Here is a 16473-nt window from a genome sequence, read left to right on the forward strand (position 1 = left end):
ATCCATGTTTTGCTGAAGACATCAAACTTCAGCCTCCTAACTTCTGCTGGCAGTGCAAGTTCTTTCCTCAGTCTAGCGCACTGGCTTTTAATGAGTCAGTGGGGATGGCCACAGCTGCCCCATGCTGCAACACCCTGATCAGCAAAGATATGTCAGAGGCTATGGGGCCATTAACACTACCCAGAGAACAAATAGCGACCGGGTCCTGGGCCATGGAGCGTGGTTTCTGATCAGGCAGCAGCAGAATGAATGAGATTTCATTAGTTGGGTTATGCATGCTCTTGATATCTTGATATCCAGGCAACTCCAAACTACATCTCCAGGAGAGAAAGCACCAGCGCAGCGTAATTGGCGAGGGGAGCTTTCTTGTTAGGAATAGTTCACACACAGAAAGCTAGGGATACATAATGATACAAGAAGAGGGTAGCGTGATATGACATATGATAACAAAATACTTTGAAAATGTTTACAATACCACTTCACACACTGCTCTAAATCTAGTTAAAGAGAACTAATTATGCTCTCTAATGAAAAATGCAGTGATTATTCTTGCTTAAAAATGCTTATTCTTAAAAATAAGATAAACATATTTCACACAAGAACGCGAACACAGGCGCTCTGAGCTATACAGATTGGGTTTTGTGAGCAGTTGCATTCATAAAAGTGTCACGATGCATTTCATAATGCAACACAAGCACAAGCTGCATTCTGAGCCTGGCCATAAAGGTCGCCACAGTGCAAGTTGTCTTGAACCACCAGCATCATCTGTCATGGTGGACCAGTTTTGAATTTGATCCTTCCTTTATCGCCATACTAAGTGTTTTAACCACCACAGTAACATACGAAAGCATGTTGAGTTTGTACAGCAGGATTGTGCGTTTTCAGATATTTAACTGGGCAATGGAATTTGTGTATGTTTCTGGTCCAAAAGTGCTACAAATGTTTTTTAAGCAGTGTTGCAGAAGAACCAATTTTCTCCCCAATTTAAACTGACAATTACCCAACCCGTACGTAATCTCCCCCCATTGCACACAATTCCCCAGTCACCAGTGAGGGCAGACAAGCACACTCCCCCTCTGACGCGTGCACAGTCACTACCACCAATGCAACATCACTGGCCAACCAACGTGCCTGGAGGGAAGCGCCGCATACCTGGCTCCAACGCACCAGCCTGCAGACACCAGTGATGGCCAGCAGCAACGAAGCGATTGGGGGTGCCATATACACACCCTGCAGAGAGCTACGCCAATTGTGCTTGGCAGCATGACCGGGATTCGAACCAGCACTCCTCTGATCATGGGGACAGGGCCTTAGGGGACCACCCCCAAAATAACTCTTATTTTTCAACACCTTTATTTTTTACAGTGTCTTCCAGAAGTACTGAACACATCATCACGTTTTTTGCAAACACCTCAGATCGCTGTAATGCCAACTTTACATGAGAAGAAAAAAAACTTTCAATGGAGGTCAATGTAAGAAGAAGGGGATGTCCTGATTCTATCCAGTGATTCGGGTTTTGGGGGCTGATCCAGACATTTTTCACGGGTAATCGGGTATTGTCTTTTAAGGTCCACTTCCTATTTCCTTAGGTTTGCTTTTGGAGAGTGCCATCTGGCGCCCTCTAGGCGAGTTCATCTGTGACATTAGTTTAGTGAGCAAAACAAAACAAAGCTTTATTTTAGCTGATACATAAGGCGACGTTCCCAAAACAGAAGCTAAAGTTCGCTTCTAATTCTCTGTTCCACCTTAACTGATGCCACAGTTACATCAACGTGGAATGGAACGTTTGGGGAAGAGGAAAAGTACTTAGCTTAGAAAAAGTGTAAACATAAACATGACGCAAACAACAAACAGCACACAGAGCAGCAGTTAAAAAGTTTCTTAGTTAACATGTCAGGAGAGGACGTTTTAAAGCACTCTGTATATGAATTCTCACTATCAGAGTCACAAATATTCAGATAAATTGAGCCAAGATTTGATGACACACTGATCATACTCAGGATTAGCAGAACGCTTAGGTTATGTCTGTATTTTATGACAGTTGATGAATCAGTGTCAGTCCTGGCATCACCAGATGTACACAAAATGTCAGACACTGGCATCAGCCCACAATTTCCATGCCAATGCACTGCTGCAAAAATATTTCAATCTCTTATAAAACTAGGTGAGTAAACTACAGCCAGTACAGAAAGCACATACTTCAGATAACACCCTGATATCAAAGTAGTGAGAGCCATGAAGAGACTTCTACTATAAGGGACTCTATAAGAGACTCTATAGGAGCATATGCAACCCAAAGGTCAGTTGAGAACTGTATGCTGTATTTGTTATTTTGATATTTAAGACATGCTAGGAGTGGATTGAGACATGGTCTGAATCCCATTCATTGGCTTCTCCTTCCAAAGCACAATGAATAGCTGCAGGCCTGAGTTTAAAGAGCATTCCAGCCACCTAACAAATTCAAGGACCCTTTTAAACTGGCACCACTCACAGCCCATAAACTACCATTCTATCCTCTGGTAGTCTGAGAAAGATGTAGCGTGGAGTGAAAATCAATTAGAGTTCAAAACATATCTATACACTCTTACCTTCTTGCTGCTTGAAACGATGGGAGATCATGACATTTGTAGCTTTTTCCGTGCCCAGATCCAGAAACTCAACAGGGTGTTTGCCATACTTATGCACCCTGAACACCTCATGCTTTAGACCAGTTCCATAAATCAGGTCCTCAAAAATGTCTATCCTGTATGGCTGCGATACCCCTGGTTTACAAGAAAGGACAGGATAGTCAACACTCCATACTCTTCTATACACAATATTCTATACAGTCTAATCAAGGTCTTTGGTAATCTTTGCTCATAAAAAGAAGAAGGAAAATCATGCATGTTCCCCCGGTGGCATGCAGAGCCTAATCAATAGCATTAAGACCTGAATTGCTAGTGACTATAAAATAAGCACTGTGTAGCTACAAGGCTCTTCAGTGTCCATGTCTGCAGGTGATCATTTCACAGTGGTGGTGTTGCTGGATGGATGATGGGATAAGCATTGGTCTTGATTTGTTTGTTTATCTTACCCTGTTTGCCACTGATAACCTCCAGCGGGTCAGAGCCATCAAAACGTACGCTCCCTATGACTGAGAGCTCTGCGTCGGCCCAATACAAGCGCTGGCTGAAGTAATCGATTGCAAGGCCTATGGATGGATAATAGGAACAGATTTATTTTCCTTATGAATCAGACTCGGATCAATAAAGAGGTCGCCGTTCATATCATGGAGTCAAGTGGACTAAAACTGCTCTTTTAGGAACGTGGCTCAGCTGAAGTTTTTACTGTAATAAACATACTGAAAGTACAGCAACCTTGGCATTGAGCTGGGAGAAAAAACAGAATATATCAAATGTGTAAAACACCCTTTAACAGAGTACATAGTGCAATTCCATATGATCCTGAACTTCTACACAAACACTGTAGATTCAACTCAATTGCAACTATTTCACAGTACTGAATAACGACTTTCATAAAGACTGTAACTTTTCTTCTGAATGTGCAAAACCTGACTCGATAATGTTTCTCTCTAGATTATATGCTGGCAAGCTTCCTTAGGCTTACTTTTCCAGTGATGATGGATTCTTAAAGCTGTATTCAAGGCAGTACATGGGTCTTCCTGCTAAAGGAGGTCAACCTCAGCGTAAAATAGCTTATTATCTCCCAGAGGACCTGCCTGCAGCTTTACCTAAAGGCACCTCATGTCCAAATTTACTTCTTTTCTCTCAAAGTTCCTCTTCCAGCTTTTAAATGAGGAAAGAGGTGTGAGGTTACGGTTTCAGCAACAGCATGATAGAAGACATGAAAGTCTCAACACAGACGTTTTCAGAGCCTGAGACTGGCCCTCTCCACTGAACCCAAGTGGATATCATGCAGGGGCAGATAAAGTGATGGAAACACTGCATGAAAAGGAATGTTATTTTTGGGGGTCACTAGAGCTCAGTTCAAAATAACTATTTATTTGGCTCTTATTCATTTTAAGGCCAGTAGGCTATAGTTAAAAAAAGTGAATTTCTAAAGCACTTCAAGGTGTCAACAAGTGACCAAAGCCAAAATGTATCAGTTGCAGAAACAGCAAATGTGCAGGGCAGGACTATCACTACTGATTACACTAGTAATTGAGTAATCTACTCATTACCTTGATAGTTAAGCGATGTCAACCCAATACAAAATGCTGTTTTGAAGAATAGCAAAACATTATATAGCCTATTGAAGGTTCTAAATACTTGTAAATACTGAAAACAGATAAACTTGTAAGCCTCAAACAAGAATCTGAACACAGGGGCAGCTTTAGAGAAGCAAGCTTGGAACTAGACGGTTTGCTGGTTGGATCCCCTGGAGCTGCAGGAAGTGGATGATGAGAGAAGTATAGGAACTGTGCTTATTCCTCGCTCAACACTCATGGCTAAGGTGCCCTTAAGCAAAGCAACTAACCCCCATTTGCTTTCTGGGTGCTAAGTTGGATTTCCATTGCTTAGGATGTGTGGGCTCATTTCCCCCATTCATGAGTAGAGGGTAAATTGGCAAAACGGAGACTGAATTCCTCAGTCATTCTAAGAAAAAGTTGTCAAAAATGTTCTAAGATGTGTTTTCAGAGCTTACTGCTAATAAAGTGTTTTTGTTAAAATGATATCAGAAAATATTATTTCTGAATTTGAATATTTTTATTGGTTGTAACAATAATCATGGTTTGTGTGCGCCCCCAGTTTGACTTACCACCCCGTCACACTAACCTGTTTTCTCTAGCAATAATGTACTTTTACTTCAAATCACAAATAGAAAGTGGCATCATTTGAGCCGTTTGAACAGCCAGGACCAAAACCAAGCAAGTTCTGATATTCCTTTACAAAGTTTGTTTATTGTTTTGTTTTTTTTTCATGAAAGATAGGGCCTGTGAAGCTCTTCCCAAACATCTCATTACACAAAATAGAGACAGAAAAAAAACTGTTAATGCAAAAAACATGATATTTTATATCGATTGGCATGTGTGCTAGGTCAGGAATTGGACCACATGTAGACCTGCAGTTATTTTAAGATCAAATTTGACACCCTTTTACATAACATTTTATTCAAATTTATTCATAAAGCACTTTTCACAGCGGATATTGGCAAAATGATGCTTTGGAGAGATCGGGGTCTGAATCTATTTAAGCAAGTCTATGGAGACAGTGGCAAAAAACTCCCTTAGAACAAGAGGAAGCCTTAAGATGAACCAGGACTGGAAAAGGGGAATCCATCCTTCTCTGGTTGGCTGGTACCGCTGTTAATATGGCTCTCATGTCTGAATAAAAAGTATGTTTGTGTCTAAGAGGAAAATGTAAAAAAAAAAAAACACCTTTCATAGAATATCTTTAATACGAGTACATCTTAACATGCACAACAGCTTGTAAAGAAGGAATGAAGCTGCTCTGAATAAAGAATGCTGGCCCTTCCTTATCCCTGATCTATTCCTATTCTAACCAATTTCCATTATTCAGCTCCTCTGTATATATTCAAGGCTGAAGCCGAGCCAGCAGGAGATAGAGGGCATAGCAGGGATGATATAGGAGTGTGGTACATTTTTAATATGATCAAGAGAAACGAATGATACCTGTGGGTCTCCTGAGCTTCTTATCCAACAACACTCTGCGCATGGAGCCATCCATTGCAGACTCCTCGATATGTGAGTGGTCACCAATAACAGACCAGTACATCATCCTGTAACAGATCGCCAGCAGATATTCCTGAGATCTCTTGGTATTGTCTGATGATTGTACATGGAACACCACCAGTGTCTTGAAACTGCAGTTAAATTAATGTAACTGCAGGTAATATAATATAAAGGCTCTCTGTAGTCTTTTCAATTTAACATATTCACATGTATCCACAGTACAATGTCCTAATAGTAAGGTATACTGTTTTGGGAATTTTGTGGAATAAATAGGAGGAATAAAAAACAGTTACTTAAGATATACCAAAGATTAAGATATACCAAAAAGCTCACCCTTTAACTGGATTGATGGCAATTGCATATGGCTCTCCAGCAATGTCAGTTATCAGACGAGTGCAATTGGGTCCCTTGAGCTGGCCCACATTTATAGAGTATCTCAGCTTGGTCCAGTGGGCTGTGTAATAGCTGAACCAGTGCATTCTGGAGTGGTCTGTCCAGTAGATATTTCCAGTGACCCAATCAGCTGCCACATCTCTGGGTCTGCGGAAGTCTGGACACTGCAAAGGGCAGTAAGATAAAAATGAAGCTTCACCGCCTGCTCAAGCAATTTGGTTTAAAATAGATATTTTTAGGAAAGAATGAGTGTGTATAAATCTTACCCTTTCACACAACAAAAAAAAACATTTATTTTGTGTCAAAATATGAAAGTTGCATTGGGTGACATATACAAATCGGAACAGGCACTTGGCATTTCCAATAGCGTAATCAGAGAAACATATCTGAGAGCTATAAAAAAGTATTTGTCCCCTCGCTAATTTCTTCTTTACTGTGTATTTGTCACAGTAAATGCTTTTAGAATTGTAATAAAGAAAACATTATCCTACAAAAAACACATCATTCCTAAATGTTTATCTATATAAAATGCAAAGTTATCCAACATTAAAATGATGTGTGTGGCAAAATACTGCCTTTAATAACTTGTTTTGCAAGATCTTTAGCAGCACTCATAATTTAATAGCTTTTTACACATTGCTGTGGAAAAATGTGAACTTATTGTTCTTTGAAAATCTGCTTTCATTTAAATATACTGCTTAATTTCTCAGCATTAACTGTTTCTCTGAGGCCCTGTCATAGTATCGCTAATGGATTCAAGTTAGGTTGTTTGAGTAGGACACTCCAAATGAACTTTTTAACCACAACATAGGTCCTTCAGTAATAACCAGCTGCAAAAATCCTGAGGCACCAAAACATCGCCAGATTGCTATACTACCACCACCATGTTTGAAGGCTGTTATGATGTACCTACTGTTATCAATCAAATTTGGCTAATTTACTGCTTGGGGAACTGAAGAGCTGTTTACTTTGTGTATGCTGGATAACTTTGGTCCATACATAAACTAAATAATCCTAAAAACTGTATTTTGAGTTTGATGTCTCTCTTCGTCTAATCACAAACATTCATTTTTAAAGACATAAAAACATTCACTGTGACAAATATTCAACAAAGAATCAGTACAAGACCAACTGTATGTTGTGAGCAGATGTGAAGATCTACCCATAAGGACGTTTTTTTCTGCACATACACTACATGTCCAAAAGTATGCAGACACCTGCAAATCCAGTGTATCTTCTAAAACCTAGTGTATTAATTGGGAGTTTGTCCCCATTTGCTGCAGTAAAGAGCAGAGCTATTGGTAGCAATGCTGGAGATTATACATGCATGTGTGTGGACATATAGTGTATGTGGAAATACAATAATTGAATATCTACGCATTATATCAATGTAATACAACATGAATAAGTGTATGCAGAAATAACACTACAGAGTAGCAACATAAAGACATACAAAATGCTTCGTTAACAACAGACTTTTTTTTTCCTGAAGACACTTGATGACATGCGTCCCACAGTCAGCAATACTTACTATGATTCCAACATTTGTTTTAGTTTGACTCCTGTCTAGGATTTCTTTGTAAAAAAGTCCACCCGGATTAAACTGGGTAGCCCAGATAAACTTTTGTTGGTGCAATAGAGCATCCATCCCGATGATGCGGGCATTTTCCTCGATGCGAGTGAGTACTTTGTGTCCATGGCTCTGGTTAAATGGATACACAAAACTTCGGATTTCAGTGTCATTAGCTATGTAGAGCACTCGATCTTCTGGTCCTGCCCGTTGAGTTATTAATATGCAAAAAAAATGAGAGGTGGCTAAATTCCATTTAGGGTTTAAGACAACATTTTGACAATTACAGATGCACATCAATTATGCTAAGACATCAATACACACAAAAGCCTAAAACAGCATAAAACACTTAAATAAATACTGTATACTATGGAACTATACAAGCAATGCTATGCTAAAAACATCACATTTCTGTTAAACTACAATAAATGAATGTTCACAACATATTAATTACTATTTAAATTAAGAACAGCATTATCAAAAAAGATTCAAATACAATACAAATCTTCTGAGGGTGGAAAGACATGAATAAAGTTTTTCTAAATAATGGTGAGATGAATAAGCTTATCACAGTGTCTTTCTTTAATAGTTGAATCTAAATGTTGTTTTTTTTTAATACTCAATTGTCCTCGCATCTAAAATGCAATTCAAAAAACCCTTGAAGGATAGGTTCATTATTTTTGATGAACTTTTATTCTTCATTACAGCATTGGTTCTTTTGTACCAGGCACTTAATGACTGGGTCTGTACAACTGGATAGTACAATAGAGTCTTGCAAAGGTACAATGGAAGCTATAATAGGAGAGTGGCACAAATGAAGTCTTACAAATCTCCAGTATGCCCATTTCAAGTCTTCTTTGTTTACTGATACTTGGCTTTAAGATGGCGAATATATGAAATAATAAATTCTTCAACAACTTCTTCTGAAGCATTAATATCATAAGGCACGTTTCAGAACTGAAACTTTGCGGCTTCAGAATGTATCAGGGAACTCTTTGACTTTGATCATTCAGGGAATCTTGCCAAGGTGACCCTAAAAGGACTCCCTGTTGCGGTAAACTATTTGGTACAGCCCCAGACACTGCAATAAGTGCCATGGCCAAAAACCAAACAAAAAAACACCATGTAATTGATATGATGAAAAGTGATTAGGTTAAAAATACTGAACGTATCCTTCTAAGTTCATCATTTGAGTGGCCTCAAAAGCTTGGCAGCACACCAAATAGTAATGCCTTGGTCCTCTACGTTAAACTAATGCATTCAAAGACTGTCTGAAGGATTTTATCCTTTGTTTTCTGATAAGAGCATTTTAGCCAGTGAATTATGAGAACTATAATAATGCATGGATCGAGCTTAAACTGATATCAATGGAAAACATAGGTCCTTACCTTTAGCTACACAGATGCCATTGATGTCCTTATAATTTTTGTCACATGTGCATTTGTATGATCCTTTGATATTCGTGCAATAGTGAGAGCAAGTGCCAAAATAAAGGCACTCATTCATTTCTGAAAAAGAAGAGAAAGGCAGATGTCAGTCTTATTGTTGAATGTTACTTTCCTGCTTCTTGTCTGCCTTTCACATTCAAATCTTAACCTACAACTCCACCACGGTGTATCTCTTTGTGCACTGTGTGAAAGAAAATACTGCATTCATAGCTGAGGGCCTACAGTTCATAGTGTCAGTGTCTTTTTCATCACCATCACACACTTCATTGAAATACAATCCTCAAGCTGGTAACATTCTGGAACTCTGTACAAATACAGGAGGAGACGCCGGCTACTGACGGGTCATTACATTGATCCAGATTCACAGTAAGTTTTATATGATACAAGCACTTTCCTGCATCGATTCTACTGCTGTATGTGTAGTGCAACAGGCATAAGTCAGGTCAAGTAGATATGGTTCTGCTACCTAATGTCATATAATACGTACATATAATGCTATTCAAAAACTCAACAGAACTCTTTAGGTCCTTTTCAGTAGTTTGGAGTTTGCCGAAATATGTCAATAAAACGTTACTACTACTACAATGGTGCTATAGTAATTAATAATAATTAATAATAATAATAATAATAATAATCCAATACGTATATATATATATATATATATATATATATATATATATATATATGACACACCACCACCAGGTCATTTAGTGTTACTGCAGTGGGGAGAATGACCCACCACCCAAATAATACCTGCTACCTACTAAAAGTGGTCCAAGAAAGGACAACCAGTTAACCAGCAACAAGGTCATTTGACATAAGGCTTATTAAAGCAATTCATGGAGGCTTAAAGGATCTGCTTCTAACGTCTTGGTGTCAGATACCACAGGACACTTTCAGAGGTTGCTCTTGCCTCAAATGGTCAGAAATATCATGGTGGCACAATTGAGGAGGTCTCCTCAATATTAGGCTGTGGAGCAGTGAAACTGTGGTCTCTGGAATGATGGTGCTCCGTCCAATACGCCGACACTGCTATAAGAGTGATTAAGGTCGGGAGCGCCATCTACCCACCTGGAGAGAGCACAGCCAATTGTGCTCTCTCATACTCTGCCTGCTGATGGCAAAGTGGCATGGTCAGGATTCGAACTCGCGACCCCCAGGTCATAGGGGTGACGATATATATATATATATATATATATATATATATATATATATATATATATATATATATATATGTATATAGCTGTAACACATAAAACTTGACTTGGCTGTCAATATTAATTAAATCTTATAATTCATATTAGCAGGCATAGTTTTATTGTACCTTCACACTGTTTAGTCTTGAGATTCCTTTGAAATCCAGATTTGCAGTGACAGATTACATTGGCATTTGTCTGATTGCACACGGCATCCTCCCCACATGGATTCATCCTTTTTCCACATACGTCTCCATTTGAAGCTGAAATGAAAGAGCGATTTGAAATGTCATCCGTTATGAATGTAACCCGCCATCCTTCAGCAGCATGTGAGAATTCAGGTTTTGATGCCTGCTGGTGGGCAGCAAAGAACACATATGAATGGAAATCAAATATTTATTGCGCCTTGAAGATATTTAAAGCACAAGTGATCTTCAGATACTTTGCAAAAGCCTGCATTACTGACCAGCAGCACATTCGCACAGGGTACGAGCGTTTATGGACTCATGGAGACTCGTTTCCTTGCAGGGTCTTTGCGGAAGCTAAATTAAAAGTCATTCCAGACGAGCCCAAGACATGGGCGGAGATACTTACGGGCCTTGCAGTCGTGCTCATCTGATCCTCCGTCCCCACAATCATCGAACAGGTCACACTGCAGGTAAGCAGGTATGCAGCGTCTGTTACTGCAGGTGAACTCGCTCTTCCCGCATGGCTTTGGCCTGGCGGACACAGCGCCTGGATTGGGCCATGTTCAGATTTCAGTTTCACAGCATAAGCAGAGGATGGCCTTTCTGTACAGTCCACAGAACACTACAACACTTGAGTGGGTGAAAAATGAACACGTCTGGCAGGATTTTCAAGGCAAGACAAAACTGTTTTTTTTCCTCTCTCCCCCCCGAAGCACGGCATTAATAAAGTAGAAAAAGAAGAACACACACAATAACCAACTGGGTAGAAAGACTACCTGTATCCCACACTGAGGCTAACTGAATTTCAAACCCATCTCCATACACGGTTTCAGAAGCTGTTCAGCACTCTGACAGTAGCAGGGCTTTTTCTTCTGCAATTTAATTCGCTCACCACATTCCTCTTCATCCGAGTTGTCTCCGCAGTCGTCCACATTGTTACAGATTTGATCGAGCCGCAGACACACTCTGTCATTTCTGCAGCGATGTGGCCTTGTGGGAGGGCAAGGAAGCTTGGCTGAGGAAAGAATTGAACAACAGGCGGTCTTATTACCAGACCTTAAAGAAATAGTGCACTGAAATTAACTTTATAAATGGATAAGTGGCTGTTTTCTATACTTCTCTATATGTAAGATGGGGGCAGATTTACTATTATTTAAAACTGACAATAGACTTTAATAGAACGTGTAAAATACTGGCCGTCAGCGCCTCTTAATTAAGCTCTTCTTATTTTTGATACTAACATGGCTGCAACTGTTTGTGTGCAGAGACAGAAAAACAAAGATTTTTTTAAACACATTGAGCACCTGCCCTGTCTAATTATTCTTAGTTTGGAAACCAAAATGAACCTTAAACTTCTTGACTCACTCGGTTCGCATTGCTTAGCATGTAATTACCAATTAGAAAACCTTAGTGTGTACGAAAAGTGAAGAAGGGTGAACTACACTAGTAAAAAAAAACTGCCTAAACCCCAGACTGTGTGATTTGGGATTGTAAACCACCAAGCAAAAACAAAGCAACCACGTAGCAACACAATGGCAACCACTTAGTAACACCATAGCAACCACCTGGGATACCATATCAATGATCTAGCAACACCATATCAATCTCCTACCAAAGCCAAAGCAACAACCTAGCAACACCATAGCAACCACCTAGAAACACAACAGCAACCACCTGGGGTACAATATCAACTACCTAGAAAGCATCCACCTAGCAAAACAATAGCAATCACTTAGTACCATCACATCAACCACCTAGCCACACCATATCAACCTTCTAGCAAAGCCAATGCAACCACCTAGCAACCATACTAACCGCTTAGCAACAACATAGCAACCACCTAGGAAAAACACAGCAAACACCTAGCCACACCATATCAACCTCCTAGCAAAGCCAATGTACCCACCTAGCAACCATACTAACCACTTAGCAACAACATATCAATGTCCTAGCAAAGCCAAAGCAACCACCTAGCAACATCATACTAACCACTTAGCAACACCACAGCAACCACCCAGTAACACAATAGCAACTGCTTAGTAACACCACTACAACTATCTGGGGTACCATATCAACCAGCTAGAAAGCATCCATCTAGTAACACAATAGTAACCACCTAGCAACACCATAGCAACCACATTGGATAACATATCAACGATCTAGGGATAGCATCTGAACAATCTAGCAAAACCATATCAACCACCTAGCAAAGCCAAAGCAACCACCTAGCAACACCACAACAACCACCTGGGGAACAATATCAACTATCTAGAAAGAAACCACCTAGCAACACAATAGCAACCACTTAGTACCATCACAGAAACCTCTTAGCAATACCATAGCAACCACCTAGCAAAACCAAACAACCACATATTAAAAACATAGCAACCACTTTAAAAGTTCCATCCTAGTAACCATATCGCTTAGCAACTGCCTGGACATGGGAACCATTCAAGCTGTGCAATCATTTTACATTGTTCTTGGAAATGCACTTTTCTAGTTGTTTTCTTAAATTATTGACAATGTCAAAATTATGCAATATTTTTCCAAAATATCAACATATGTCAAAAAGATAACATACAGTCTTGAAGTGTACCTCACCTACCAACAGAACAAGCGTAAACAGGGTTCATATTTATGCTGGTCATTAGTTACATAAGAAGTGTTGATTTGCATGCAAGTTCTTTGTAGATTAACAGTCCACCCCCACCAGCACAAAGGGCCTGTAGATGACTAGTGAAACATACAGGGAAAATATTTTAGTTGTGTGGAAAAGCAAGCACATGCTTTCTCTGATCAAACAAATGTTTGTGTTACTGAAATCAAGCTGCTAAAGCCCCAGTTTGTCTTCTGAATATCTGTAATGCACATGCTTGTTCCTTTTTACTGCGGTGCACATAGGCACACTCTAAAACAGATGTCCTACTTTATGGCCGCTTTTCATTCTACACTCTAAGAAAAATAAGGCATCCAAAGTATTTCTACAATTACTGTTTGTCTAATCACAGCTTAGCAAGTTTAACAGGACCCAGTTATTACAGACACATTGTATTTGGCTTTAAATCACAAAGCCAAAATAGAGAGAAATAGGGTCAAACACATTTCCTAAATGAAAAACACAAGAGTAGAGGAGAATGTGGATTGCCAGTTTAGCCTGAAGAAACAGCATGGAACTGGTGCATGTACATTTAGATGTGTGTCTACATTTATTAACTACATTTAGTTGTGAATGTGTGTTACAGTCTGCACCAGACTTATTAGCACCCCTGAAGAAACTACATTTACTTACATGTAACTACTTTTAGCTGTGAATGTGTGCCTTGTCTTGAATATTGAAATATCCCCAAGACCCCAAGATACATACATACAGTCTGCACCAGAATTATTAGCATCCCTAATAAGAAACCTAGCAGAAACAAAACATACAATAATTGAAATGTTCCTCAGAATGTTCCTCAAAAAATTTACCTGATAAAATAAGTCCTTTAAGAGTTATTTTTGTAGTGCATTCTTTCGAGAACATATAAGGAAAACTATTGGCACCCCTAAACTATTTTCATTAAAATTGTTGTCTAAGTCAATATCTTGAATCCCTAAGACATAAACCCTTTTAAAAAATCCTTTGGCCCATCCATCAACATGGGTAAAACCATAGAACTGTCACCTCATTAAACAGACGTGGACCTGTACAGATTAGGAAGTGGTTATAAAAAATATAGTAGTTAAAATAACCATCAGGCACAACTAGAAAATCATTGCCAGGATGTCTGAACATAGTGCCTCCAAGTATCAAGAGGCACAGGATAGTAATGGGCAAAGGAGAAATTACAAATCACAGTTTTAGATCTATGCGGTTTAATGAGATCTTGGGAATTTCAGATTTTACAATTTTCTGCCAGGTGCCACCTCCATTGTGCGTATTAAAGAGGTCAGTCCAAAACCAAAGAATAATTACTAAAGAATATCAGGGATACAGAAACCTTCCACAGGCATTTCCAGACTGTTTAGAGACACATTAGAGAAAGTAGCTCAGTGCTCTTATTCTCACCACACTAAACGTCCAAATATTAATACTTTAATACTTGTTTTTTTATTATGCTATTAAGTATATTCTTAATTACGAAAACAATGTAAAATAATGTAGCTTACCTATTAGTTTGAGCCCTAAGTATCACTTATTGCATTAGTAGTTTATATAATATATTGATTTTTGTTGAAAGTTGCTAACAATTCTGAAGCTGACCATACATTCACCATTCCTGCAGCATTGGTGCTCTTTCAACATTGGTGCTCTTTCATGACCCTTTTCCTGGCTGTATTTGATGGATTGTATGTCTTTCAGCATTTGGCTTTCAGCAGTACGTATCCTTGAAATGCATTTTTGCAGATACTGCAGACCACTTTTTGTCTAGTCCTTTTTATCTACTACAACCTATTTTTATCTTTGCATGGCTCCAAAGATTACTACTGGGTAAATACTGGGTAAATATTCTTTCTTTGCCACTGAAAACACCGCAGTTTTTTTCTCCCTACAATGACAGGGCTTAGCGCAGGGTCAGTTTGCCAATTTGTTTGACCTGTTGCTCCAGTGTAGAAACTAGAAAGCTAACTGTAGCAGGAACTTTGTGTCAGAGAAATGTCAGCTGGATCTAATGCTGTGTTGTCGGTTTCTGGTAGGGGCTGTGTGTTTTGCTTTTTTCTTTCCACTGTGAAAAAGCTGTGTAGTGAACTGCTTTTTACAAGCATGCAAGAATGGAAATCTAATGAAAATCTAAACTGTGCCTGGTTAAGGCCATTTTTTTAATAATTAGGATAGTGTATTCATGTGTTAAACCCTGCTTTCTTTGTCTACAGCCACACACATATAGGAATGGTCATTTAAAAATAATGGTGGCACATATATCAAAAACAACAATGTGATATATGAAGTTGAATAGCATGAATTCTGCTCTTTGCAATGACGTGTATATATATATGGACAGTGTTTAAGAAATATAAGATATCCACAGAAGGCTCAGAAAAGCATAATGTGACATACTGTGATGTAATGTATCATAATAATACTAAATCTAAGCCAGCATTTTTGTACTTAATATAAATATAAATATAAATATGTATTTTTACAAGTACAGGGTTTGTATACTTGTGTCCACCAATGGAATTAACAGACACACACACACACACACACACACACACACACAGTAAACAGAGGATCAAACCATGTCATAAATGTCATTAGAGGGCCGCATTTCACACAGATTTTGGAAGTGCATGTTGTGCCACTGAGCAGGATCCAAACAAAAAGCATCCAATCTCTACAAAAATGAACTGCAATTATGGCCCCACAAAAAATCAGCATAGAGTCTTACCACACATCTCTGCATCTTCATCTGAGTTATCTCCGCAGTCATCCTCGCCATCACACACCCAGGAGTGCAGCTTGCAGAGGGTATTGTTGCAAATGAACTCATCGGGGCGGCAGAAAAAAGCTCCTATAATGAAAACAATCATCGTGTTTTGCTATCACACACTTCAGGGGAACACTGGATCAGATTAAACTGGAAGCACACTCATTAGAATGTGAATGAGCACTTTAGGAATAAAGCAGGAATACGAAATTCTGGTTGAAATCAAAACCTCAATCTAGCCCAAATGATCATCAGGCTAGGGTTCTACTTCAAAAGCACTTGATTGTATTCAGACTTTTTTTATGACATTACACAGCGAGTAGAGGTCAACTCATTAAGTAGGCTACTATTAATTAGGGTCAACATCTAAAAATATGGAAATGTGTACCATGGTCACAGTTCTCCTCATCGCTGTGATCCACGCAGTCAAACACATCATCGCAGCGCCACCGTTTGGGGATGCAGTGGGCGTGGTTCCTACAGAGGAACTCGTCCTCTCTGCACTCCTTCACACAGTCCATCTGGTGAGAGCCCAGAAAAGACAGACTCAGATAATCACACACACACACACTCTCCAT

At 39.2% G+C, this 16473-nt stretch overlaps 1 protein-coding gene across 5 annotated transcripts in view; it reads right to left on the reverse strand.

Moving 5' to 3' along the window:
- The window catches only part of lrp1bb (low density lipoprotein receptor-related protein 1Bb), a 374780-nt gene that overhangs the window by 19660 nt on the left and 338647 nt on the right, over positions 1 to 16473 (reverse strand). For 4 of the 5 annotated variants that reach the window (XM_072686149.1, XM_072686147.1, XM_072686148.1 and 1 more), the window contains 11 exons: positions 16284 to 16416; positions 15857 to 15979; positions 11380 to 11502; positions 10894 to 11034; positions 10428 to 10562; positions 9044 to 9163; positions 7617 to 7858; positions 6026 to 6249; positions 5633 to 5739; positions 3074 to 3190; positions 2589 to 2762 (listed from right to left, as the gene is read on the reverse strand). In XM_072686149.1, coding sequence (XP_072542250.1) covers positions 2589 to 2762; positions 3074 to 3190; positions 5633 to 5739; positions 6026 to 6249; positions 7617 to 7858; positions 9044 to 9163; positions 10428 to 10562; positions 10894 to 11034; positions 11380 to 11502; positions 15857 to 15979; positions 16284 to 16416 — 1639 coding nt within the window. Of the gene's footprint in view, positions 1 to 2588; positions 2763 to 3073; positions 3191 to 5632; positions 5740 to 6025; positions 6250 to 7616; positions 7859 to 9043; positions 9164 to 10427; positions 10563 to 10893; positions 11035 to 11379; positions 11503 to 15856; positions 15980 to 16283; positions 16417 to 16473 lie in introns of those variants that run through there. The other variant, XR_011980029.1, reaches the window with a different exon arrangement.

This window comes from Salminus brasiliensis, chromosome 8 (assembly GCF_030463535.1).
Source record: "Salminus brasiliensis chromosome 8, fSalBra1.hap2, whole genome shotgun sequence".
NCBI classification, from domain to species: Eukaryota; Metazoa; Chordata; class Actinopteri; order Characiformes; family Bryconidae; genus Salminus; species Salminus brasiliensis.